Source organism: Netta rufina, assembly GCF_964035555.1.
Source record: "Netta rufina genome assembly, chromosome: 7".
NCBI lineage: Eukaryota > Metazoa > Chordata > Aves > Anseriformes > Anatidae > Netta > Netta rufina.
In genome coordinates, this window is record NC_140130.1 from 28490642 (window position 1) to 28518377 (window position 27736).

Genomic DNA, 27736 nt, shown 5'->3' on the forward strand with positions numbered 1-27736 from the left:
CCTGGCAGCGGGGTCAGCGGTTTACAGAATTATTAAATAGTACTAAAGGGAAAAGGGCGGCAGGGGGAGAGAGCAGAGGTGACGGTAAAGGTCTGCCAAGTGTCATCTCTGCGTTATGATGCCGAGAAAATGTACTTTCCTCGCAGCTCTCCCCCTAAGAAATTTGTTTTGAGGGATTTGACAGTCTTGCAGATAAAGTGACTGCTCGCTACACTTAACTGATCATGCTCCCTCCCGGCCGGCCGGCGCTTCTCACGGCTCTCAGTACTACCTGTGCAACCTGGGTTGCGGTAGCATTGTCACTGATTTCCAAGGTAACTGCTTTTTTGCTCTTCTGAGCAGACATACCTGCGTGAGGAGGGGGGGGGAAAGTCTTTTCCCCGCTCCCTGGAAGGATGGTGAAGTGATATACCGGCAAAGAGAGGAGGCTTCTCTAAATTTTGATAACTGCAGCAGACAATTTAGAAATAAGACACTTCTCACGGCCAACATGACAGTGGGTTTTGAGCATTCAGAAAACACCAGGCCAAAAAACTGGAGACATCTTGATCTTTTAAGACAGCTTTTCCAGTACTTTAAGTAAAGGGGGGGGGGGGGGGGGGGGGGGAAGCGGAGAACGAAAAAGAGAGCGAGAAAAGCTGCAAGGAAAATAATACAAAGCCGGTACAATTGGCATCTAGACAGTAAAGAAAAAAAGTTTTTGAGGTTAAGAGAAGGAAAGACAAAGCTGTTATGTACCCGAGGGATGCAATTTTAGTGGGAATGGAAGATTTGAGTGGTAAAGGAGGAGCGCTTGCCTCTGGGTTCTCTCTCTTCCAGCAGTTCGGCTGCTGGCATCTCAATTTGAATTGCTGGGTGAGTAGCACTTGCTGCGTGCGCGCTTTCCGTCTTGACCATTGAACTTCTTATGTGACTTCTCCCTCGCTCCCTCTCTCCCCCCTTCTCCCTCTCTCTCCCTTTCCTCGTGTGCGGAATAAAAAAAAAAAAAAAAAAAAAAAAAGAAAAAAAAAGGAGGGGGGAAATCAAGCAAGCATCTCTAGCTGCGACCTTTGTTAGCCGTGTTGTTTTTATTTATTTATTTTATGGTAATCATCTTTTTTAGCAGGGGGAAGCGTGACTTTTCGATGGCACTTTAATTTTTCCAGCGGGCGCGAGAAGCAGGCGGCGGAGCGGGGTTTTGTCTCGGCACAATGGTGCAGCAGGGCAGAGTTGTTGCACTCCTCCTCTTTTGCCTTCCTCCGCCCGATTTTTTTTTTTTTTTTTTTGGCTCGGGTTTTTGGAAAGGGGGGAAGAAATTCTCTTGTGCTCGCAGGGTGGGATCAGGGGGTGTGTGGAGGGTGTTGGGGGGGGAGTTTTCAGAGTCTCATATACGGCAGGTTTCGGGTTCTGATTTATAGATGTTGAACAATGGTTAACAGTGAGGGAGAAGTGTGAGCGCGTGTATTATCTGTGTATTCTGTACGCGGTAATACATTCACCCAGTGAATATGACATCACTATCTTTCTGTGCTTTTTCTCCTTTGGGGCGGAGGGGGCCACTTCAAAGCTTTCTGCAGTTCAGTACGATATTTCCTTAACTCTGAAACCATGAAGGTAAAAATGCTTTTTTTAGGAGAAAAAGTTGGTTTGTAGCAGGGCACAGATGTTGCAGCTAAGGGGTTTTGGAAATGAGGTGGTTTAACTCCTGTCATACACAAAACGAGATATTTTTTTTCTTCTGGGGGAATTATTGAAAATTGTGTGTAGTAATTTTTAATTGAGTGCTTTTGATCCTGTGTTTGGTTGACACTCCGTTAAATTTTCTGAATTCCTCAGAAAGCGCAGCTGGAATGGGAAAGATTAAAATTTTAGGGACACTACATAAAAATGATTTCACTCAGCGATAAAGGAAGATGAAAAATAGTACTGAATTTTGATAAATATGAGATAATGTGTGTCTTGACACAGTGTCTCTGTGTTTGTTATCAGAAGTCCACCAGACTTTTTTTCTTGTATTGCCGTGTATTACAGGAACTAAACCTGCCAGTCAGCCAGTTCTGTACATTGCCCGTAATTATACACAGAAAACCAGGAACGTATTTAAGAACTTGAGAAAGCATCTCATTTGAACCGGAGGTTTTGCGGGAGTCTTGAGTTTTCTGCTGTTGTCTTTTCTAACTCTGCCAAGCGTGCTCGTGGAGTCACTCGAGCCAGGAGGATTTCTGGGGCTTCGGTTCTCTGTGATGTCTTTGCCTGAACAGCTCACTTGATTTATTTGCCTTTGCTTGTATAAAACATAGAGGTGATAAAAATTCTGCAGAGATTTGTAACAGCAGTAGCGAAAATCTAAACTGACAGTAATTTAGATGTTTCTTCTTTCACTGCATGCTGTTGCGTACGCAGGTTTTACACGGCCAGTGCTGGGATCTTGTAAGCGTTTCTCTGCCTTTGCAGGAATTCTTTTTGTTGGGACCTAGGGCAAAAGGCCCGATAGCGCTGGGTAAACGTGTGTGTTTCTTCTCCTCTGAAGCCTTTGCGAGGTGTTTCAATTCTGGTGTGCATTCAGCATCACGGTTTGGGGGAAACTTTGTTCAATTTGTTCAAGAAATAATTGATCTGGACTTACTGGTTTCATCGCTCAATTGTTCTGTGGCTGATGCGTAGCGTTTTTAGCACGTTTAAAAATGAAAACATTTGTGGAGCTTTGCTATTTGTTATTTCATATGCGTTTACTCCAAACATCGTGTATTGGTATTGAGCACAGTCCGCTACAATTCGTGAATGCTGCATTTTTAAAAGCTGCTCTGAGAACTTGGCATCGGATCTGGAGGCATGTGTCTGCATGTTAGTTTTTTAATAACGCTGTTATTACTGAAACAGCCAAGTACCGGTGGGTATAGGCATGCATGTTAATTTTTCTTCATTTCTTGCAGTTTGTTAACAGCCTCGCATTCAAGTTCGTACTGTAGACAGAAGTCACAGATACCCTCATAAAATCAGTGGAGCCTTTTCTCCGACAGTGTGTATCTGTCTGGTGCTGAAATATGTGATTTATATGCAAGAAGTCAGGCTGGTTATGTGGCATTTTACAGAATGCTAGGTAATAAGTAAAATTGCATTAAGGGGTGTTCATATAAAGCACGTAGAAATAAGGTCTATGAGGGCAATTATGCAGTCAGTCTTTTGCTTAAATTCACTTCTACCTTCTCCCCATCTTCTCTGAATTTTTCTGCATGCTCTATTGCTCTGTATTTCTCCCCTCTCCACCCCCCTCTCTGCTCAGGACCATCTCCTGAAGACCCGTTCAGGTTTTCATCAGTCTCCTCACACAGTGGTTCTGTTTACATGACACATTTTGCTGGTGCTGCTTCAGGAAAAGAGCTTTTTCGGGTTTAATCCAAAGTATGCCATCTCTCAGCTCCGTACCTCATTATATGTGAACGAAGGCTTGCCTGTTATAAAGGAGATAATACCTGTCTGTAATTAACTAAAGCATGCGAAGAAAGCACGGAGCGTTTGTCAGGTTGGGAAGGAAGCAGCGCTGCTCCTATTGTAATAGAAGAGCTCACTCCGTGCACCCCGGGGCCTGAAACTTCCAGTCCAGGCTCTACCCTGTCCTCTTGCAGGAAAATTCACCTGTTGATCAAATTGGGGGTAGTCCTGAGTGACCGGGAGTGATAGCCACATGAGTGGGGTGCTGGCTGGGGTGACGCCAGTGTCCAAACGGGCGTGCAAAGATCGGCCAGGACAGATGCAGCAGGGAGCTTTCTCTTCAGCAATAAGGCAGGAGGAGAATGAGGGAGGCAAAATCTGGCATAAATGTAATTAAAAGTGATGTGGAGGGATCTCCAAATGTACAGCTGTGTCTAAAACAGGTGCTTGTGCGGGGCCGACCTGACATTCAGAAACACCGCGTGCTCCGAGAGCACAGCGCTCCCCTTGCATTCAAAGCCCTGAGGTTCATTTTTTTCACTTCTCTTAAGAAAAAATAAATAAATAAAACTACTGTAGCAGCAAGATTACAGCCTAGAACAGCTTTGAAAGCAAAGTGTGAGCACACTTAATAACAATGTTTTCCTCCTAATGTTTCAATTCTCCTGCGCGGGAACTACCAGGCAGTAATTAGGTAGCTAAAGCCCTGTTCTTTCCCTTGTACGCTAGAGGATTTGGCATATGCTAATTGTCACCAGATCATTTCACATAATTGCCTTTTGGCGAAATTAAGTGGAAATTTCCTGAACATCTTAAAGGCTCGCTTCCCCCCCTTTCCCCCTCCTTTCCCCTCCGAGCACCCGCTGCCACCTAGGAAGGATGCGGGAAATGTCAGGCGCGGCGGCTCCATGCTGCAAGACTCAGGGGGCACTTAGGAAGAGCGGGAGGAAAAAGAAAACCCCGCTCTCCTGAAAAGACCTTCTGGACATTGACAGCCAGGAAGCTGGGGTTGTCATTGAGCTTGCTAGGAGAGCAGATTTGGGGAAGGCTGGCGGCTCTGGTGGGAGCAGGTAGGCTCTGGCCAGCGGAGCGCTGCTGCCCCTGTGTGCCCCCTTCTGCTTTTTTTTTTCTGAAGGGGGTGGTTTTTGTCAGGCTCTGTCTAGGGGGGGTATTGTCCCAGCACATGGTTGTCAGTGCTCCTGTCATCATTTGTGTGAAAGAAGAAAATGAGCCTTTTTTAGCAGGGAGAGCTGGGGCTATCAATGGAGGCCTTGTCTCCTGTTACAATAGGCAGTTAGCTTAGGGCAGGACCTTAGGCAGAAATCAGCTACATTAAACTGTGAAAGGGCTCAGGCCACTGTATCGGCCATAATGGAGCAAGGGGAAGTAGTTTTCAGGAGAAAATGCTTAGTCAGGTGTGAAAACATCCTTAAAAAAAAAAAAAAAAAAAAACAAAAAACCTGCAGTCCCGCTGGCTAAATGGAGCAGGGCAGAATTAAATCTTTTCTCCTTCAGGAAGGGTTTCATCACTGGCATCACATCTTGGTGCCTGGGAAGGGGACGAGGATGGAGTGACACCCAGCTGGTGGCTTTGCTTGGTTTTAGTGTTTCAGTGACCCCGAATGGTTACAGGGAACCCCTTTGGCCTGCAGGTCTCTACTGCAGTTTGGGGTGCTGCAGCTGACGTGGGTGATCCCCCGGCCGCAGTGGTGCTCACTGCTGGGTGCCCGGCCTTGGGTGTTGGTCACCCTTGCAGGAAATCGAAGAATATTCCAATATTTGCAATGATATTTTGGGAGGTGCCTCTTGTTGCAACTGAGGTTTCTGAGATTTTTGCAGAGGGAGGGAGTTCGCTCCTGGGCAGACCCAAGGAGAGATCAACCTGTAGGAAAAAAAAATCTCTTGTGAGCATCTTTGGAGCTGCAGAGGAGCTCAGGAACATCTGTTAACATTTCCATGGCCAGAGTCAGCACAAGTGCAGTAGCACCATCTGGGAAATACAAGGAGACAAGTTACAAACCTATTTTTAACATAAACTGGTATTGAATGGTACCCTTTGCTTAGCCCAGGGAGCAATTCCAGGAGGGCCCGCTAATTCACGACCACTGCCGACCTTCTCCATCCACCCCGGAGGAGGGGGAAAAGCTGACAAACCCTCTTCTGTGCTGCTTTTGTTTTATTGTATGAGGCTCATAAAGGCACTTTCAGGACCCATCTTTCTCCGGCAGAAAGGGAAAGCAAGGGGGGAATGGGGAAGAGGAGGACGTGGCAAAAAAGGCAGGCGGAGCTCTAGCTCCATTTGTTTTCGGTGCCTGGTGATTAATAGGTTTTAAGGTGAATGGCAAGCCCCCGTTCCTGTGCGGCGAGGAAGGGGAGGGGGCCCGGGGTACCAGTGCCTCATCAATCTCCCCCTTGCCACGCTCCTGCTCGCGGGGGGTGCTCAGCGGGCGGCCGCCCACCCCTGCCCACCGAGCGGGGCGCCAGGCTTCGGGAGCACTCAGGAGGTCACCAAGGCAGGGATGGGTCCCCCACTGCCACATCAGGAGTGCTGGGATGGGGACGGGAGGCAGCTCTGTAGGGTTTGGCCAATTCACCGCTGCTGCGGCGTGATGGTTCGCGTGGAGCCTGGGTGGTTTTCGCAGATGTTACTGACACTGCCGTACCCCGGCAAGCACAGATCCTCTGGCCTCCTTGGCACGTTCCTGTCTCCAATTAATGCCATGTTTTCATGACTGAAGCCAAACAAGCTCTGAATTTGCAAACAAAAACTGCACTAACAAACTCTTCCTATTTAAAGGTTGGTTTCTCTTTGTGCGCTCAACAATACAATGTTTCATCTCGTGCAAGTCTTGTGTTGCTTTCAGAGACTTAGGAACTATTGATTTATACAGCGTGTATTAACTTCTTCAATAAATGGGGAGTATTCATCAGTGGGGTGTATTAAATTGGCCTGTGTACGCATAGAAGCATCTTTCATCCTGTTAATGAAATGCCCTTACCATGCAACAAAGACTAATACACAGCAATTTATGCACACAACCTCCCACGGTGTAAATCTGAAGTTCAGATTATTTTTTTTCTCCTGGAAGCACCTATTAAAACTCAGGCTAAATGGATCTCAGTATCCCTCTCAAGCATACACCAGTCCAAAATTTGTTACTTTTTTTTCCCCCCCTCATTCCAGAGCTCCATTATTATTTAAAATCATCTGTGTTTAAGCACTCCCAGAAGCATTTCAAATTCATATAGAGAGATTTAGTAGTTGAGTCCCTATGGGGACAATTTCCTCTGGTTTGCTTCAGGCAGGGGTTATCAAGAAAAGCGAACTTCTCTTGTTTTTTTGCAATTCTTTGCCGTGCCCTCTAACCCGGCGTACGAGACCCCAGCTTTCAGTGGGGAGGAGTGATTTACCGGCAGATGGCTTGGTACTTGGGAGACGCTGGGATTTCTCTCCAGAAATCCCCTCTCGCTCTCGCCCATGCACTGATGCTAATCTGCGTGTGCCCGTGCCGCTCGGCTCTCCGTGCCTGACACAGCCATAAATGGACTGCTCCGAGTTGCCAGAGAAATTCCTGCTTCTCGCCACGGCTTTTAGCTTAAAACTGCCCGTGCTGAAGTGCTCAAAAACGCATATGGGAGAAGGGCCCTTTGCAGGGGGACGGCTAAGGTCACCTAATAGGTGTCTCCTATTGACAGCTTCTCCAGTTTACCTTTCTCTGCCAGTGGATGGGGTTAGGACCACACTTGTTACTCAGGCAGAGCTCCCATTGACTTCAAAAGAGATGCATATGCGGGATTAATCCTGCTCTTTCCCAGCTAGTCCTTTCTTTTTCTCATCCAAGGAAGCTTAGTTAACTTCAGGAATGCTGCTTTTAAAGAGCAGCTTATTTAGCATATTATGCATGATTAGGTTGGCTTGCAAATTGCGTGCACAATTCTGAGCGGAGTCAAGGTCCTTTTTCCCTGTGTGTAGTAAGCTGCTGCAAGACGGAAGACAGCCCTAGCTGAGGTAGTGATACAGATGCAGGCTGATTTTCAGGGGCAGTGGATCACAGTCCTCTAACCCAGAGGGTGTATTTTTGAGCATTAAGATAGTATTTTCCCGTTTTCCCCCTATACATTTTCCCCACACCTCTGCTCCAGCACTGTCAGCGGCAAAAAAGCATCCTACCCTTTTGTCCCATACCTTTATACGAATCACCTGACTTCAGGGCAGTCACCCCAATAAAAATGACTTACCTGGGGAAAAGTTTGCAGACTGAGGCTCAAACTCTGGGCTGTGGGTGATTTTTTTTTCCCCCTTTTTATTTTTTCTGTGAAAGGTGCTAAGTAAACTATGTAATAATTTGACGCCCAGGCTGTTTGGCCAGGATTTTGCAGGAGGCCTTGGTGCATCACAGCAGTGGGAGGTGGTTTCCCACAGTTCCCATGTAACTGCCTATGGTCTATGTAAGCGTGTAAGTCCTGCTCTCTCCTCAAGTGTTGTTTCATGTTTGTCGGCTTAAGTCTGACCCTCTGATGTTATTCTGTCACTTACTTATTTTGTTAACTAACCAGTTCCAGTTTCTGTGAAAACAAGCTCTCCGTGGAAGACAGACCTCAGTGCTGTTGTAATGCCTGTCAGGATCTGGATAGGGTTTTTTGTTTGGTTTGTTTGCGCTGATGTGCAGATGCAGGCGGGGAGCACAGAGGCCTGGCAGCTAGCAGCCGCACTGGGGGGGTCACTGAGGAGCACAGCCCTGGCCCAGCAGAGATTCCTCTCATTGGGAATGGTTGTTCTCTGCGAGCCAGGTTCTTAACCGGTCATTTGGCATGTAAATAACGCTGTGTGGTGTTGGGTAGGAGCCTGGTGTGTAATGCTATTTGTTACGTGAGGCCCTTGCCAAACCTTTCCCAACTTTTGGCCTGTTCAGGTTGGTTCACTTGGAGGAAGGCAGATTTGGGGGCAGAGCATTGCCTTCGGCTTTTTCAATGCAGGGGCTAAGAAGTCCCCACAGCTTCTCTGATGATGATGAGGGGTCTGCATGGCCAAAAGTTGCCTGTGGTTGTACCCCTAGCAGAAGAGCTGACCGAGAGCCTGGCCAGCACAGTGTGCTACAGCTCTTCACGCACGTGCCTGTTACAGAGGTGCATCCGTGTAAGGGCTGGAAAAAATCAAATAAAATAAACACAGTAGAAGTTGTGGGAAGCACGAGCACTGCCTTTCTGCTTGCTTCTCTCATCCAGGCGCTTTCTTTGCAGGTTATCGAGTGGGTGAGGCACGTAGGGATGTGGGTGCCAGCAGCGAGGTGCAAGGCAGGGATTAGGGGAGGCTGGGAGAGCCAGAGCCAAAGCTGTGTGCATCCAGACCAATGCAGGGCGCAGGGACTTTGCTGCTTTAGGCAAGGCCAGCTCTCCTTTTCCTTCTCACCCTGCTTTCCCTCATCCTTCCCCAAGTCTTGAATCCCAGAAATAACTCCGTTATTTGAGAATGAAATGCTTTTAGGAGAAGCGAAGTGCTGGGGTGCTGGGGCGCGCGGCGGCCCGGCAGCGGCAGCCCCTGGACGGCAGTGGCGCTGTCGGGGCCGCCCTGCTCTCGCTGCTCTGTTTTAATGTGATTCCTTTGACTTGATGTTAATGCAAGTTGTTCCTTACTTAAAGTAATAAAAGGAAATGAAGACACATTCTAAAATGAAACCTGACTCTAATCCATTCATCATCTAATACCAGCCTCTTTATCTTTGCTGGTACCTAATCTGGTTAAATGTCCCTGTTGTAGGATTTTAGTGAAAATCCTCTATGGGGAATAGGGTTTTTTGCAATTGGATTACTCGCAGTAAATGGTCCAGCAGTTCGCTTGTTTCAGCTTAATTTTTTCTTTGTGATCTTGTGAGGGTAAGTTACAGTTCAGCCTGCCTTTTCCTTTCATTCATTCACTTGCTTGCTCTTTTTTTTTTTTATTGTTGTAAAGAAAAAGATTTCTTTTTCCCCCCAGAGCTAGGAATGTGACAAGAAAAACCTCATGATATCTGCCTGATTCTTCCCCCCACAAGAGTTTTAATTTCAATAGCTTTATCTGTGTTTCTGCCATTATTTATATAGCTGAATATTTCAGGAGCCTAATTCATCAGTATCCAGTTTCCATTTATCAGCGCTCTCTGATGAATTGATAATTAATCAGCTCTTCTAAAATATATATATATAAAATATGCAGGTGATCGCTTGTCAGCTTAATGCTTGCTGATGAAGGGAATACTCTAGCACTACAAAGGCTTTTTATCTGGAGTATTTGCAATGAGCAGTAAATGCAGAACTGAAAGTGAGGACAGGAAGGGGAAAGGAAAAGACCTACAGGTCAGTGAGCATTTGGGTCCCTTGCTAATTAAATGGGGGACTTTGTCAGCCCCTCGCTGAGGAGTCTGCCTGCATCTTCAAGGTGAAGCACAAGAAAATAAAATAAAAAGGAACAAATTTTAAAGAATTGCTGTTGCTCTGTACAGGAGCACAACAGGTCAAGATTAAAGAAACTCAAGATCAGTGTGTGTGGTGAGCAGGTTTTAAGCAAACAGGTGGGAAAACTGCAAGGGTGACACCAAGAAGGGATCTAGAAAAGTGTGAAGCTCACGTGGAAGTCCTGGGTGCTCTGTTTTCTATGCATTGTACCTTGTGCTGCAGGGGGCAGTTTGCAGCCCTCCTCTAATGCCATCGACCTTTTTCTCTCGACAGTCTAACAAAGTGCCAGTTGTGCAGCACCCACACCATGTACACCCTCTTACGCCGCTTATCACATACAGCAATGAGCACTTCACACCAGGAAACCCTCCTCCACACTTACCAGCCGACGTAGATCCAAAAACAGGTAGGTGGGAAATAGTTTGGGGTTTTAAGAGTGGGTGGATCTTTCCATTTTGCGTGTTACGGGGAAGGAGTGCAGTAAGAAGGATTTCCCATGCTGGAGCGCCAAAGGGGAGCATGTAAAATGTCAAATGCATGCAAGAATCTGGCCAAAATAGTTTATTTTAAAGCCAATTAGACTTCAGAAGGAAACCTACTGGGTGAATTTTCATGACGCTTCTGCAAAGTGACACCAGAGTTGTATGTGTGGGGTCGTTCGCAGGTGTGTTTCTTTGCGAGCGTGATAGCCCTTCTCGTAGGTGGATCTGCTAACAGCTTGGTTTGCATGCACAACCCCGAGAGTTAAACATGTACGTTCTGTGATCTGCACTTACAAAATTGCAGCTGGAATTTTAAAGGTGGTGGGTCATGACCAGGTTCAAAATGAATCTCTTTTAATTCCCCAAATCCCATTGTTTCTGTGTCAGGAGTTCAGCCATTTTTCTCCTATAATGTTGAATTTTTATCCACTCTAACTACTTAACTGCAGCTATATACTTGCAACTCTTTTCCCCAATGTAAGTCTACCCAACTCTCAGTTCAGCCTGAAGGGCAGTCTTCTTGAATATAGAGCAACGTGTAAAACCCTGACTAGATTTTTTGGTGTAACAGAATAGAATTTACATGTTATTCTAACTTTTTAAGAGTCCCTGTTTAACCCGAGGGCCCAGAGAAGTCAAACAGTGTCAATCTTCTCTCGTCAGGCTGCATTGAGTTCCTAGTGACAGTGGTTTTGTTTTTGTTAATCTAAATGCCAGCTAGTTAATTAGAGACTACATCTGAAACTGAATCCATGTCCAGAGTTTGTCAGAAGAATTGCTCTGTGTTGGCCCTAGCATACGCCAGTAATTTATTTAAGCTGCAGCCCTTGAACCAGGCAGTGCATTAGCTGTTTTTCACTCCATGCGCTTCAGTGGGGGCCCCCTTTTAATTGTCCTTAATGCTACCTTCACGTGGCTTAAAAGGAATCCATCTCGCCATCCCTGGGTATTGCGAGTGAATGGCATAGTCAACCTCTCATTTAAATAATGGTAGTACAGGGAATAGCATTTAAATGGTTATCGTAAAACATATGATTAACGTCTGCAGACTGTTTACTTTTCTTCTGTGAACATTCTTTCAAGTGTGCAAATAGCTCACCGGATGGTTAAAGCCCAGTTAATCTGTTTGGTTTTTGTAATGGAGAAAAAGCAATGTCTGCGTGAAAATGTCACACAAGGAGATTTAATTTAGAGATTAAAAGCTTCCCGAGTGACTTAAAAAAAATAATTTTTAGCCACGACTACAGTACCCCTTCCTTTTAACACTCTCTGTTTTAATTTTGCTTCTGCTATATAATTGTGCTCTGGCTTGGTATTTGAAAGACCCAGTTCTGTAGCCTTTACTCCCCTGAGTAATTCCTACTCTCTTTCAAGGTAAGGAGCATAAAATTTGGGCTTCCATCAGGAATCGATTTATCCTTCCTGGAGCTGCACCAGTTCCAGAGAGGACCTGTGGACGCTCTGCCCTCCCTGTCACACGTTCAGCATTTTCCCCCCATTTTAGCAAGCACTTCCAGGTTCTGTCCCCAATTTATTTATTTCTACTCATCCCCTAGGTTACAAGAAAGGGTAGGGATCCAAACCATGTGTCTTCCAAGCCCCTGAAAAGCAAACGTCATTTGCAATTATAATGACTTTATAGCTTGTTTTGGAGATTACTTTGGAATAGTGCCATGCTATTGAGTATGCAAAGTATAGGTAGAGCCATGCTCGTTTGGTGACTTCGAGAATAAAATAATCATGAACTTGATACAGGGTCCATTTTGTTTTTGATCATTGAAGATGACACCTAGCACAGCATCATACCAAAATGGTAGCCAAGATGCCTAAATTCTTCACTTAAAAAATAGCAAAATAATTATCTTTGATTGAAGAGGTGACTGAGACAGAATTGCATCAATTTTTCTGGTTGAAACTCATCTAACAAGATGCCAAGAGGCTATCTATAAGGCTGCAAAGCAACCTTTAAAAACTGAAAGCAAAGTCATGAGTATTGTAATAAAAAAGAACAGATAGTGATGTGGAAACATATGTGATTTTTCCTTATATTTATTTATTTCCATATCTCAACAGTAACACCGCTTTATGTTCCTCTCCTGCAGGAATTCCAAGGCCTCCACATCCTCCAGATATATCTCCTTACTATCCACTATCACCGGGCACTGTAGGACAAATCCCCCATCCGCTAGGATGGTTAGTACCACAGTAAGGAGTTCCATTTTTTTATTTTCCATTTTCTTTTTTGATGTGTAACATTTATGTTAAAAATTGTGTGTGCGAGCCTGTGTGTGTGCATTTGGATAAGTCTGTTTGCCAACTGCCAATCTATTGAGTGATTATCAATTTACTCATCTCATACAAATTAATTAAAACTTATACCAGGTCATGTGGTCTTAAACAAACATGGGCAGTTGGGCACGGCTTTGCATGTTGTCTCAACCAGCTGATGGCTTGTGAAGCATGAATTTTTAAATCATTATGCAGAAATGTTCTTTTCTTGTTAATGCTCTCACACTCCACCACATTTGTTTGTTTTCAATATGCACTCACACTTGGTTTTCTGGGAGCTCACAGTGGATCTAATGGACTTCTTTAATGTTTTCTTAACAGCCATCCTCAGTGAAAATGCACAACTTTAAATGTCATTGGATTTCCCCTTAAAATCCCCTTCATTTTTTTTGTGAAAAAGTAAAGCTTTACATCAACTGGTGAACAGCATTCCTGGTTGAGACAGGGTTGGACAGTTGGCATCTAAAGAATGGAATTTTCTTGCAAACAAGAAAGAAGAATTAGTTTACTTTAAAACTGGCTAAGAAAAAAAAGCTATGGAAAGTTATTGTTCTTGCAGTTCGTTTGTTTTTTCCCAACTCCTTATATTCCACTTGCAGAACCTTGTTGGATATGAGGTTCCCTCCAATAACTGAGTCCTTATTTTCTTTTTTTTTTTCTTATGTTACCATCTCTGCAATGGTTTTGTGACACATTTGAACACTTCCTAGGTCTTGTGTACAGTATATTTGATTTAAAACATTATAAAATACTTCCATGCTGCTGCATACAATGATTCTGTTCATTATAGATCAAGATCATTACCTTATTTTTCTCACCTAGTTAGCCTCATCAATATGGGGGAGATCAGATTTCTTTAGAAATTACTTTCCCAAAGATAGAAATAGTTTGTTCCTGCTTGAGGTTGTTTGGTCAGCTGTGTTAAAATAGCTTGCCTTCCCTAAGGAAACCAAATTCACGCCTGCAGGAGAGTGAGGCAGAGCGGTGGAGTCCTCACACGCACTCAGTTTTTGGGCAGGTGAAGGGTTTGAGAACACACGTGCCTGGGTGTTTAAGAGGTGCAGAGGATTCAGGAGAGCTGGAGCTTGGACCTCAGCCTCAGCAGCCCACTTCTGGCCATTCTGCAAGCCCTCCTTCATCACAGGATGGTCATGCAACTTGTGTGGAGTAGAGGCCCTCCCTCACGGAGAGCAAGACACATCCATCACGTCCTGCAGAAGGCTGAGTTACTACAGAAGAGCACAGCATGAGCAGAACAAAAACCCAGAGTTGCTGCTCTCTGAAATGATAAATTTCTCCTCATTTGTGGTGATTTACCTTTTATATAGGACACCCTGAACGCATGTTGGCTTCTTTTTTTCTTCTTTCTTGCTAGCAGGGCCTAACTGCAGTACAGCCAGCTCAGGCTTGGAGCTCTGTTGCAACCACTTAGCTCAAGTTGGCACAGCAAAAGCCTCGTCACTTAAAATAAATATACTCAGTGAATACCAAAAGGCACTGACATCAAAGATGTGAGAGTTTAGGAAGAAATTCCTCAGTGTTGTTGGCCTGTGCCTCATTGCACATTGTTGTCTCAAACCCTTTCATCATTGTGTGCAGACACGGGGTTGTCCTCCTTGAACCTCATGTTGTGGCTGCCAAACCCACGCGAATGTTGCCACGTGTGGCCAAGTTCATCAGGCAGGTGATAATGGCCACCTTTGTCACAGGAAGACTCTGTCATCACCGCTGGCTTATAACAAGCCAACACCCATGGCTTATTTGTCTAACCACAACTCTTGGAGCTTCTCTGAATGGTTTTTGTTGAGGGATGATACCGTCACATTCACTGTTGCTCTAGGAGAGCAGCTGGGCCGTTTTTGCAGAAGTAACCCCAGATTTTTATTTCCCCTTTCATTGCCACTCGTGCTTTACCATCTACTTCCCAACCCATCAATCTTCAACTGGCCAGGGTGTCCCTAGCACTGTACCCCCCCAGAACGCATCCTGCCCATTCAGATGATAAATTTGAAGGACAGATGAAAAGAGCTAGCCAGCACAGACAAACCTCAATCAGAAAAAGTTGTGTGTCTTTCATGAGGATGCTGTTTTGCATGTTGCTGTATTTTTTAATTATTGTAATGAGGTGTGATTGTCTATTGGTTACCCACAATACTTCTTGGGGACTCTCCCCCGGTAACTCTTGTCAACACTTGTTAATCTGACAAAAGGCTACAAATTAAGCTCTGTTAATTTAATGTTTTCTCACCGAGATCTAAATACCGAAAGAGGCCCAAAGCGCAACTGAAGTCCTTTGATTCACTGTACTTTATTTTGGTATAAATTTACATTCATTATTGTTTTCCTTTGGATGTGTAGCCCTCAATTAGTGTGATGGCTCCATTAAAGCAAGCGAGACTTCGCCTTTAATTATTACAACAAAACACCTAGTTTCAGCTTGGGGAGAGGGTCTCTATTGACATAAGCAGAGGTTATAAAATTTAATTAGCCATTCCTATCAGATTTATGGCATTCAAATTGTTCTGTGTTTCTTTCCTTTGATCCTTGCTGTACAATCCCCAAGATTTTTGTTCTGATCAAATGAGAATAAAGCTTAGTGTGCAGAGAGAAGTTTTTTGTTGTTGTTGTTGTGTGTTTTTTTTTTTTAAACCCTTTTTTCTTTCTCTCATTCTCTCTTTCCCTTCTTTTTACCAGGCAAGGTCAGCCAGTGTACCCAATCACGACAGGGGGTTTCCGCCACCCTTACCCAACAGCTCTGACCGTCAATGCTTCCATGTCAAGGTGAGTTCAAATACTGAGGTCCTGAGTCGAGAGCAAGTGTAACTCCTCCTGCCACCCTCTCTAGAGGAGGGCATTTCATCTAGGAAACGTATTCCTGAAAGCACATCAGTTAAACAGTCATCCTTAGTTTTTTGGTAGGGCGGAGGAGGAGAGGGCGAGCAGTACCTTCCAATTTGATCAGAAGAGGATGTCTCAGTGCTCTCATTGGTCTTTAAGAATTTGTTTTTGAGGGAGAGGTGGAGGAGCAGGAAGTCATCTTTAAAAGCCAACTAAATGAAAAAGCTGTGAGAATGTGATGTTGAAAAAGCAAGGAGGAGAAGTCGTGCCACCTTTTGCTTTCTCGGTGGCTATCACCCAGAGCAGCGCTCCGTGTGCGAGAGGGGAGGCCGGGGAGCAGGGTGGGGGCTGCTCTTCAAGCAGAGTTGGAAGGAAGGTTATTGCGCTGTATTTTCCCTACCAAAGCTCCAAACACTGATAGACAACATGAAAGGGCCTGCCTGACCCTTAAAGCTTTAGAAGTATATATTTCTCCCCCTCCCTACCTTCAATTAATTCCATCTAATTTTCCAGGGGCTGCTAGTTTTATTTACAAACTGGTTGGCAGCACTATGTTTAAGTAATCACTAATTGCTCCTAATGATAGTTTTATTTTCTGTTCATCTGATTTTCAGTCTGGTTAATTAAATCGGTGGAGGTTTAGACTTTCCTGATGGGCTGAAACAGCTAATCCATTTTGATGATGGCACATAATTAAATTAGCATGCATTACATAGCAAGGTTCCACATCTCTTCCCTTCTCTGTCCCTTCCTCTCCGTCTCTGCAGTTTAATATGTGAAGGTTGGCATATAGAGGATTTAAGGAGGAGAAGATTAGGTGGGGGGGAACACACCTCCTTGAGCAAGGGAAACCTGTAACTAGAGCTCGTGACTGAATGGGTAGGGAAATACTGTGTTGTGTGCTTTAGATAAGTAGAGTAAAAGCAAAAATTAAAATTTGCCCACATCGCTCCGGCAAACAGAAAAAGACAATGGAAAAAGCAACTTTTTGAAAAAAAAAATAATTAATAGACCCAGCTCAGGCAAAAAAATCCTGGGTTGTGGAGAGAGAGCTGCAAATTTAAACAATGATTCCCTCCCTCCATTTAATCTTTTTTAATATCTATAAAAGGCTTGCAGGCATGGTGCGAGGCAAAGTAGAGCTTGATTTAGTTTAATTATTATTAGAGAGGCTAGTCATTTGGGGGAGGGGGGGTGTAGGAGGGGGGAGGCTATATTCCCAAGATAGGCTTTATGAAAGGTATCTAGTTAAAAAGAGTACACAGCAAATTAAATACATTATTGTGGTAATGGGACGACAGAAGTAGAGGTCTATTATACTTATGGCAGTTATAGGAAATGTAGGCTCCTTGCCCTGTTCTAGCACATCCTTTGATATTCATTCCATTCAGCAGCAGGGCCAGGACTTCTCAGAATTAAGTGATGGGTCATTATACTTTAAACACCATGGAGAAGCCTAGATTGGCAATTAAACAGCACTTGCTGACACTCGCTTGTGCCACCCTGTGACCCCCTTTAGATTGAGTTGTTGGAGCTCGGGGCCCTCAGCCTGCTAAATTGGTAGCAGGCACTTCTCCTGACGAGGGCTGGCTCTGAAATCTGCCGGCTTCAAAGGGAGCAAGATCATGTATAAACCATAATGTGGGTGCACCGTGGCTCAAAAAATAAGGCAGGAATAGATGAAATGTTACAAGTGCAAGGGGAAAATGAGAGAATAATGACAAATCTAATGCAACTCAAAGCAGAATTGTTGCACAGAAAAATGCATCCCACTGCTTGTGCATAAAATCAAGGCAGGCAGATGACATCCAGTTAACAGAAACATGTCAACAGTGAAGTAAAGTGAGAGTGAGTAAGAGAGAAGCCCTTGAGACAGCCAGGAACAAAAAATTAGTTGTCCTTAACAAGTTAAGACTCATCATTATATTCTGGCTTGGAGCCATAAAAGGAGACAGTGGTGTATAATGAGCTACTTAGAATTTTTAGGGTGTTTATTGCAATTCATGGAATCCTTGTCTAGAGAAAAAAAATACGGGGGGATGTCTTAGGCAAAGGTGAGGGGTGTGTGTATCGGCGCACAGCCTTTCTTTTTGTCTTGACGTGTGCCTATACGTACACACGCGCCCAGGCGCAGACGCAGGCCGATGAATAGATTTAAGATGTTTATCCTTTGTTTCAGCCCAGAAACTCCCCTCCTGGTTTCCCGCAGCTGGGAACACCCTCTGGGCAGACCGTGCTCCGACACACAATTTTCTCATGCCTGCCGTATCAGGTGGAGCACCTGCACTCAGCGACGGGGCAGCCCTGGCCCCGAGCGCCCGGCGTGCCTGCAGACGTGCCCTGCGGGCAGCATCCCTGCAGCAAGGCACAAGCCTCAGGGCCGTTGTCTCCACTCTGGCCAAACGCTGAATCCAGGGCAGACCCCAGTCTCAGCCCCCTGTCCTCCAAGACCTCGTCCACATCCTTGCAGAGCCTTGCTTTAAAGGGAATTCCCGCACTTGCCTGCGTTGTGATGCAGACCTTTGGAGCACATAACGCTTCCCAGCCCTGAATATTCCCTGAGCTTAGTAATTACACTTCATTAGTTAGAGTGTGCTTATGAATAGTTTATAAAAGGTTAATGGGTGACTAATAGTGATTTTAATAAACGGTTTAAACTATTAAGGTAGTGTCTTCAGGTTGTTTTAACCATTTACAACTCTTTTCTCTGCTTGTAGCATCATCCCCCTCACTTCTGAAGCATGCAATATGCTTATAACATCTCTTGATCCTTCATTATCCCTTTGTAATATGCCCGTAACGCAAACTGAGACAGGGTTAGCTGACTGATGGGCAAACAGTGGACCCACTGTGAAAAAACAACTGCTGGGAGAGGAAATCAGGAAATAATTTAACAGAATTGCACCAGACAAACACTGCACAGCAGTTAAGTGGTGGCAGTGGAAAATACCTGTTGTAATTGAAATTTCAGAGGAAATTCACTTTTGCTGAATGTAATTACTGAAGTTGGAGCGCGGCCAGGAACTTAAAAATTAACACTCCTTCCCCATTCTTACTGCCATGTGACTGGGTGTCTGCGTAGAAATCAGTAGGCACTTGGACTTGGAGTCTTACACTTTGATCTTTGGAGCCCGTGGGGTTTTGGAGCATGTTTTTACGGCCCCAAACGTAGGAAGGAGCACATAAATCTGATGGGTAGCATTGTGTCAGTTGGGCATCTTCAACCTGTAATAATAAATGGTCACTGGTAATGCACACAAAACTTCTTTGGGAAAACTACCAGTCCCAAAATAACTGCTGAGCTGTAGCTGCCTGCTGATGAAGGTTACAATGTCTCTGAAGTTTAGGGTTTGCTGGGTACAGTCTCAGCCCTGCTGAACTCAGTGAGGTTTTGCCATCCTTCTGGTTACGGCCATGGTTCTGCACAACGTGTGTGTAGGCATCTCCTTCTCAGCTGCCCTTCCTCCCATATGGCCACTCCTCCATTGTGCAGATACTCATTCTCCTAAATGGTAACTCGGGAAAACACTTCTCCCATAATTGGGGGAGGAGTTGCATTTTAGGCAAATTTCTTCACCCTCCTTAATTTTTGATTAGCAGAAGATACTTAAATCTTCATCAAAAGTAAACTGACAAAATAAGCCCCTATATTTTGTTGAATTTGTTTCCTTCAGAGCTCCTGACCACACAATTCAGCATGTAGGCAGCATTCACTTTTCAGTGCATTTTAGTTTTAATTTTAGACCGGATCCTCTTTCAGGGAGCAAGTCCACGACCCAGTTGTCACGGCCACTTCCCGGGGTCCTGTTCAAAAGCTTAACAACCACCACCTCTTGTCCCCATTAACTCCAGCTGTAATGATCCTTCTCTGCTATCTGGGTGCCATTCCACAGTGATGACCCTAACCTCATTCAGGCCCTCATACCCTGCTGGCCTTGTGCTACTACTGCGCTTGGCTGTTCTTCCTTGTTGGTATATGCTCTCTATCCCTTGTCCTCACATCACTCGAGCTCCTCCTGCCCACTCTGCAGAGGTAGGCTTGTCATCTCCATCTTCATTCTTTGTTGACCCATCATCTCTGGCTCTTTCCAGTTTGAACCCTAGCCAGTCCCAGCAGCATTGCCCTCACCTCGATGCTGGATCTTTACAGTCAGCCTAGGACTGGATAGGATGTGTGCTGACATTTTATCACAGTGCTTGTGCTGATGTCAGCAGATCAGATTTTTTAAAAAATTGTAGATCTTTTTTTTTGAAGAGCAGTCCCCTGTGGACTCTTGCTATCAGCTTTTATTGTTTGCATTGCACTGTGTCTGGATGCCCCATCCACTGTGGGAACAAACTTCACCTCTAGCCATGTCCAACCATGAGAGGAGAGCAGAGGAAAGCAATGCAACGGTCCAGGTTGTGTCTTGGTGACAGTGGGGTAGTGCCATGGCAGAAGTGGGACCTGGATGTTGGTCTTCTTGCAGCCTCACCATTCCCTTCCATTCTGACGTACTGCTCATCAAAGCATTTCCTCAGATATGCACTTCTCTCCCAGCTTCTTTTGTCAGAGTTTTGACAATCCACTTGGATATTTGTGTCCATGAGTCTTTAGCAGAAGTAAAATCCAAAGAGGAATGACCATTTCAGTGGCCATTCTCCTCCTCCCCTGCCTTCGCAGCCTCTTCCTTTCCTTCTCTCCATGTCTTTGTTCACAGGAGCTGCGATTCTCTGCAGTCTGAACAATTTCACATTCTCCCTGTCAGTCCCTGCTCTTCCCACCACTGCCTCAAAGACAAAATACTTCTGTCTCATGATCTTGAGTACTACCAGCTGGTAGACAAAGATGCACAGAGCTCGTCGTGGACAATACCTCTTGTTTATGAAAGTACTTCTGTGTCATCTTCTGAACATAAGGAATGTCTAGGTAGTTTTCTGGGTTTTAAGCTCAGGAATGGAATTTATAAGAGAGGAATAAAAATAAAGAAATCTCACTATATTTCTGATAATTGTGCACGCTCTGCTTCACCATAGTCTGTCACCCCATTTTAAACCCTATTAGATAGAAAAAAGGACATTATATATCAATGATAGAAGATGTAATTCTTTATCCATTGCATGTTCCGTATTCTCAGGGTACTTTATTTGGACCAAGATGGCTCAAAGTCTGGGATAAGTGTAGGAATGTACAACAGCAAAAATCTTACTTACCGGATCTGTTTAGCCATGGATTTTTTGTGGGAAGGTATTTTTAAGCCAAAAGGTTAAGCTAGATCCCATTCCCTGGAAATGTATAAACTTCAGTGGGGGGTTTCTAAGGGACAGGCAGTAGCTCAGTTCTGTTGTGCTTTCCTTATTCACTGCAAAACCTTTTTATTTATTTATTTTTTTGAAATAATTGAGGAATAATTATAAGTTGTTAATAATGCTTTTGACAAGTTTGTTAACTGCAGTTAAAAATTAAAAAGTCTGACTTATAGTGGTATGTTTATGCTGTGGCCCCAAATTAGATACATGAGAAGCATTGCACATCTCTCTGAATCCAGTTGCAGGACTGGGACCTGTCCCTGGATATGACCATAAAGCTGTCAACATTTTTTGTCTTTAGAAAAACTACTTTGTTATTTGACTTGAATTTAAGCCTTCCTAGGGTACCATAGTGGACCAAAATTGGCTTAATTCCACAATCTACCAAACTTCTGTTAAAGCAGCGTGGCTCAGGGATATATTAGACATAAATTACTATTTTCCTTTGCTCCATCAACAAAATGTAGCTAATGAGGCTTCTATCAGGATTATCAAAAACGCGTCTAGATTGTGTTGGCATTAATATTTTATTTTGCTGTCAATATGCCACAAAAGATGTCATCCCAAATTCACAATGTGATTCAGCACGATAAAAATTGATTCCTTGGTTGCCACAGATAATTTCTCAGTAAAGAAATAGACCAGTGGATTTTCTTGCAGGTAGCTGAAATTCCACTTTCATCCCAAGTTCATTCAGTTGAATTTGCCTTTTGTTAAAGATGTTAAAAATCATGATGTCTCATGTCAGTAATGATAATGAAGGGGAAGATTGGCTTTAATGACATTAGAAGAGTCATTATGTTTAATTTATTGCTAATTAATGCTGCCAGCTTTCATATGCTTTGTCTAGCTGTCATGTGCTTGTTATATGCATTTTTTTTTTTTTTAATGTGTGTACACATCCCTCCCCATTCATTCATTTTTATTCTGACGATTTACACAGCTTTCTCTCCTCTAGGTTTCCTCCACACATGGTCCCGCCACACCATAGTTTACATACAACTGGAATCCCTCATCCGGCCATAGTCACACCAACAGTCAAACAAGAATCTTCCCAGAGCGACGTCGGCTCACTCCACAGCTCGTAAGTTTTTGCTTCTTGCGTGTTGCTTTTAGAACACCCAAAGTAGCAGCTTTGCAAGTGTAGCTTTAGAAAGGCTTGGGTTTGTGCGAATGTTTTTGCTGTAGAATATATAAATGTATATATTTTTTTAACATTTTAAGCATTTCAGTTCCCAGGGATGATGGGGTGTGATTATTTTCTCCACCATCACGCTCACAAGCCATCCCCATAAAGCAAGAACCCATTTTCTGGCCATTTCTTTCTGAGTTTATTGAAGGGGCTGAGGATGTACTTGGTGATATTACATAAACATGAGACTGTTTTTTTTAATAATGCTGTTAAAACTGTTCTCATGTAGCAGCTAGGGTAAAGGCTCTAGAGAACCTTCTGTTCCTCTTTCTAGAGACTAATTTCTGAGGATTAATGTTAAGGGATTGAGGGGATTAATTTAATAAATTCACAAGAGTTCTCACTGTGAGGATTTTGTCTGTTGTATCTTTACCCTTCAGAAAACATCAGGACTCCAAAAAAGAAGAAGAGAAAAAGAAGCCACACATAAAGAAACCTCTTAATGCATTTATGTTGTATATGAAGGAAATGAGAGCAAAAGTTGTAGCAGAATGCACATTGAAAGAGAGCGCAGCCATCAACCAAATCCTCGGTCGGAGGGTAGGTAACAAGGGAGAAGCACAAACAGGGACTGACCCTCGGTAGGATTCGCACCACTTGCAGAGAGAGGGAGTTGTGTCCTTCTGAATCGGTGTGTTTTCCTCTTATTTTGGTAATGGAAAGGGAAGTACTCTGTGTTCACAGAATCCAACTATACCAAAGGCCTTTTTTTGGTTTGGTTTTCACAGACACTTTTTGCTGGTGGGATCGTTCATGGGGAGTGGGGAAAGTTAATTAGTAGCAGTATTATTTCAGTGTTATTTCCATGACTGGGAGATGGAGAAATCTCAGATTTCTTGTTTTGTTCAACAAATGGGCAGGAAAGTAAACGGGGGAGAGGGAGGTCTTTGGGAAGTGTGGTACAAGTATCATAAACTGTGCAAGCTGGAGGAAAAGAGGGGATGCTGGTGGAGAAGGGAAAGGGAGAACCTCTAAATCTGTAACTGAAATCTGACTTAGGACAAGTGCTCCAGCTTCTGGGTCCTCTCCCCTGTTCTTTGCTTTTGTTTATTTTTCCTAATTGTCTCATCAGGAAAATGAAAGGGCTGAATGAATAGAAGCAATTAGTTTTGACTCGGCTGAGTTAACTGGAGTTATAATCTGGAGTTATACATAAAATATGAATGTCAGTGTGCCTGATCATCTGTTTTATCTATTTGTTTGGGAAAATCAATTCTAGCTGTATTTATGTATAAATAACATATTCTGCTGTTAACACACTTAAAAAACAACCAATCAACCAAACAAAACCCACACCACGCTTGTGTTTTTTATTTTGTCTTTTTCTCTTTTCTTCACCTCAGTGGCATGCGTTATCCAGAGAAGAACAAGCGAAATACTATGAACTAGCAAGAAAGGAACGACAGCTTCATATGCAGCTGTACCCGGGCTGGTCCGCACGGGATAACTATGTAGGTTCCTATGTAGGTGGAAATTTTTTTAGTAGTAGAGCTTGTAGAAATGTATATGTGACCTGCTGAACTACGACCACACATTGCACACAAGCACTACTTGGAAAGCGTGCCTCAGGATCCCAATCTGGTAACAACAACGGACGCTTCCCTCTCTGATACTAAAACTATTGGGGATAATTCACAGCCCTCCACTTGGAAGAGGCTTCCTGGCTGGGTCTAGTAAAAGGTTAGAATTGGGGCATGACAGTAGAACTCTGTGAAGAAACTCTTGCCTTCACTTTTACTGGCATCTGGAGATGCTATTCGGCTTGCTGGTCATTTTAAATTTTATTTCATATATAGAAAAAAAATAAAATTCCCCTAGCATGGCTCCTCTCCTTTCCACCAAAAATATGAATAATTAGTGTCTTGTGCTTATCTGTGTGAGAGTATAGTGGAAAGTGGAAGAATGACTTATCCTAGCTTCAGAGAAGGACTGGCAAAACCAAAAGCATGACTTGTTTGAAAGTCTTACTCTCAAGTGGGGTTAAATGAATTATTCCACGCTCTACTGTTGTATATTTCGATTGTGTTCTGCTTTTTCATGGCCATATAATCTTTTTTTTTTTCCCCTCATCTTTTTTTGAAGAGTATTTTGGAGTTTGTGATCAATTCATGGAGTGTTCTTAAGACTGATTCCCTCATCCACCTTTCAGAAAGCCCATTTTGTAGCTAGAAGTAGTAGAATTTTCTGTCTGTTAAAAATGTAAGGCCAGCATTGTAACCACTTACTGGTAGTATATAACCCCTTCTTCCATGAAGGGTAAGCAGTGCATCTGGTAATAAGTGTTTACAAGCCTAAACCCGTACATTTTTGACATATTTGTAGACTGGGGGGAACTCTAAACCCTCCTTAATAGGATTATAGCAACATCTTTTTTTTTTTTTTTTTTAAAAAAAAAAGTTAAACCACCTAAAGCTTTCAAGTTATCTGATTCTAGAATAAACCTTGCTCCCTACCTTGCAGATAGACTTCCATGCAGGTCTGGGGACAAGTATCTGTAAATTTGATGTTAGTTACGTATAGTGATACACGTTTTGTTTTTGCTGAAGTCTGTCTCTTCCATCATTGCCATCATCACTGCCTATTTTACCATAAATACCATTTTGCCTAAGTCACATGAACCATGTGCTTTCTGTATGGCAATGTTTACCTCTTTGAGCATTTGTGCTTTCACATGTATGTGTGTGAAACCAGGTCTCAGTCTGCAGCAAAGCCTAGAGCAGCAGCATCTCTCTGTGCTCTTCCAGCATTTCAGCAGTAGAGAATACTCATACACATGTTCACTTGCTTAGCTACATTTCCTTAAGGACATTTTTTGAAATACTTGTGTTTTTCTCAATCATCTTTTCATTCTGTTGGGTTCTGCCTTGCTCCCTCCTTTGCTTGTCACTGGAGGTGTAGTGGTGTGTGTTCCTCAGAGACAGAGGAAACCTCTTTAAGCCCACCGAGGCACTGCTCCTGCTAAGAACACATTTCCTTTCTTTTCGTTATAGTATGGCCTGAGACTGTCAGACCATAGGCTTGAGGTAGTTCCTCGGCACTGTGCAGTATTGTCATCTTGGGTGTTCAAAAGAGAGTTACAGGCTCGACTGAGGCTTCGGGAATGCTCATTCTGCGCGGTGACTGTGCCACTGACAGATGGGCATGTACAAAGCCTGAAGTGCTTAGGACCTTTACTTTTGTCCTCACCGTGTGAGCACTGAGAAACCCTTTCTTCTCGAGCTAAAAAGGACAGGATGAGAAAGCCGTCGCTTTCCCAGCGGCTTGATGCTGTACCCCCAGGTGACCTTCAGGGGGAACCTTCCTGCCTGAGGAGAGCGCAGCAGCTTTGCATCACATGATTGCATCATCTGCAGGATTTTTTTTTTCCCCTCTCCCATCCGTTCAGAGCTCTCCAAGTTCCCCACCTCCCTCAGCATTTCATAGCACCTTAAGACCTTCACACATCTAGAACGGGAACGTGTTTGGGGTGCTTGAAATGGTTAAATCGTTAGGCATTTCCCATTAGGCATGAGGATGGGGCCAGCTGTAGCCCACATCTTCAGAAATAGGAGCTCTGCATTCAAGAAATGCAGCTTTCAGCCTGCTCTTAAATAAGAGAAGAGGATTCAGTGAATCCCCTGTGGCTTGCTGGTGTCACAAGGCGCACTCGTTCTTCCTGAGATCTAATAGGAGATGTTAAGCGGCGCTGAGTGCTGGACTCAGGTATATGTAAGGGTCTAGTCACTTTGCCTGCCGGTTGTCTGGAAAATTAGTACCAAAGAACTCGGCAGTTTTGTCAAAACCCATGTTGCTTTGGTTCTGTTGAGAGAGCTGCCAAAACATTTAGCAAGTATGTACATCCACATTTCCTTGCAGCCTTAGAATTTGTATAGGATGATGATGAGAAATGTTACAGACCATCTGCTCCTGTCTTAGGAGGGCAATCTGAGGCAAAGACAAAACTGTCTTCTGCCGAGTGCTTGAAGAACTGCTGCTGTAATTCTTTCTTTAAGTCCACATATTAATTTAGCTATGCAATATCTTCTCTCAGTGCAAAAATTGAACAAGAGAGCATGGTAGTTTTTCCCTATAAGCTTTGTAAAGAATGTCAGAGAAGTCAGTGGGACATCTTTCAGTTCTTTGTTAGGAAAGCGTGTTTTGACGAGGAACCAAAAATTCCTGGTCCCTGGCTGACATTCCCGTATATCAGTCATTTTTAATAGATTGCTCCCTGAAGGGGTTATAGTATGTAAATACCTGGCTTGAAGAAGTCTGTAAAGGGCTGATGGCTCCTGACCTGTGTTCTGGCTGGCCATCAAGTGAAAAAGTGATGAGGTCTCTAGTTAGACCGGCCCTTCAATCCTCAAATGCACTGAGAAATGAATCAAGATGGCCACAAGATGCAGTCTGCTAATTATGCAAGTGGCCTCCTTGAGATTAAATAGAAATCAGGCTTACAATCCTTAGGCAATTGTCTGGTTTCAGTTACATTGTAAAGCTGGAAAAATTCACTGACTTTCACAGAATTACTGTCAATTTAGATTAATGTAGATGGAGCAGAGCCCGAGCCCCTTGTATTTCTGTGTGTTGTATGGACTTCAGGATCCATGTTTTCCCCTTTTTTATTCTCAGGATTTTCAGGAGCAGTGCTTGTCTGTCTTGTCTTCCTGTCTTGTTCGACTAATGGGTGCTGTAGCAATTAACCCAGAGCTTTCAATATCTCCCCAAATGGCCTCAGAGGTGTCCAAAATGTTTTTTCAGCAGCATTCAGGCTGCAGGATTATGTGCATGTTGCTTGAAAGACATTTAAAATCGACAGTGCACACTGCTTTTTCCATCACAAGAAGGCTTTCTTAGACAGGGCTGTACTTATCACAGCCTGGACAGCAGGGGGGCAGTTTACAAGCAAGGGGGAGCGAGTACAGAAGCCCCACGCCAGACAGCTGGCTTTTGGGGAGGAGAAACAAGACAACAACAGATCAGAATCCAGCATTCATACTGAGGGAATTTCTTACTGATATGTATCAGAGCGAGCCAAATGTTACAGTGGATGTGCCAAGCTGAAGCCGATCTTAACCCTGTAGTTGGGAGCCAGACCAACCTACTGAGAAGTTCACTATGTGGGAGAACCCTTTGGCTTCCCCACAGATAAGTCCAGCCCTTCAAAAGTGCTGAGATTCCTTCTTCCAAGACATGTTTGTTCCCTCTTGCCCACAAGGGACTGTTGGTCTGGTGTCTGTTCACCAACTTCTCCTACCACCACATCTTCAAAAGCAGGAGTCCCCACGCTGTTCACAGTCAACATTGCTGGCCCCAAAGTTGTTGCTTTTAGTAGCTGGCGAGCTATAAAAACAAAATGACTCTATCATCTTGCACTGGCCTTTTTGTACTCTGCAGACTCTGTAGTTCAGCGTTAGAAGAATTTTCTTAGAAAACAACTTCTCTTTTGAGCCATGCTTATCACTTTATAACTCCTCTTAGAAGACGGTTTTTGGGTTTCCCTAGAACTCAGGCTGGAGCTCCTGGTTGTGTCCTCTCCAAACTGAGGAGCGACCAGCTCCTGCTTACCCGACCTTGTCTGTTCCCTTCCTCCCTCCAGTTAGAGGCTGTGACAAATCACATCATCTCCTTGGGCAGTATTTGGAAAATAGACACAGTTTAGCAAAATACTGCTTGTTTTCTTTGCAATCAAGCAAAATGTGGAAAGGGTCTTGGTTATATCTGTGTTTTTTCCTTTTCTTGGCCTTGTTCCCTAGGCGGTGAGTGCACTTACAGACCTGCAGGTTAGGTGTTGCTCATTATCACAGCTCCCTTGTCTGCTTTA

At 43.9% G+C, this 27736-nt stretch overlaps 1 protein-coding gene across 7 annotated transcripts in view; it reads left to right on the forward strand.

The window, feature by feature from the left end:
* The window catches only part of TCF7L2 (transcription factor 7 like 2), a gene marked incomplete at its 5' end in the record, with an annotated part of 176823 nt that overhangs the window by 138794 nt on the left and 10293 nt on the right, over positions 1 to 27736 (forward strand). For 4 of the 7 annotated variants that reach the window (XM_084289962.1, XM_084289963.1, XM_084289967.1 and 1 more), the window contains 6 exons: positions 10117 to 10249; positions 12428 to 12530; positions 15309 to 15395; positions 21700 to 21825; positions 22314 to 22473; positions 23277 to 23384. In XM_084289962.1, coding sequence (XP_084146088.1) covers positions 10117 to 10249; positions 12428 to 12530; positions 15309 to 15395; positions 21700 to 21825; positions 22314 to 22473; positions 23277 to 23384 — 717 coding nt within the window. Of the gene's footprint in view, positions 1 to 10116; positions 10250 to 12427; positions 12531 to 15308; positions 15396 to 21684; positions 21826 to 22313; positions 22474 to 23276; positions 23385 to 27736 lie in introns of all 7 variants that reach the window. The other 3 variants (XM_084289961.1, XM_084289965.1, XM_084289964.1) reach the window with 1 other exon arrangement.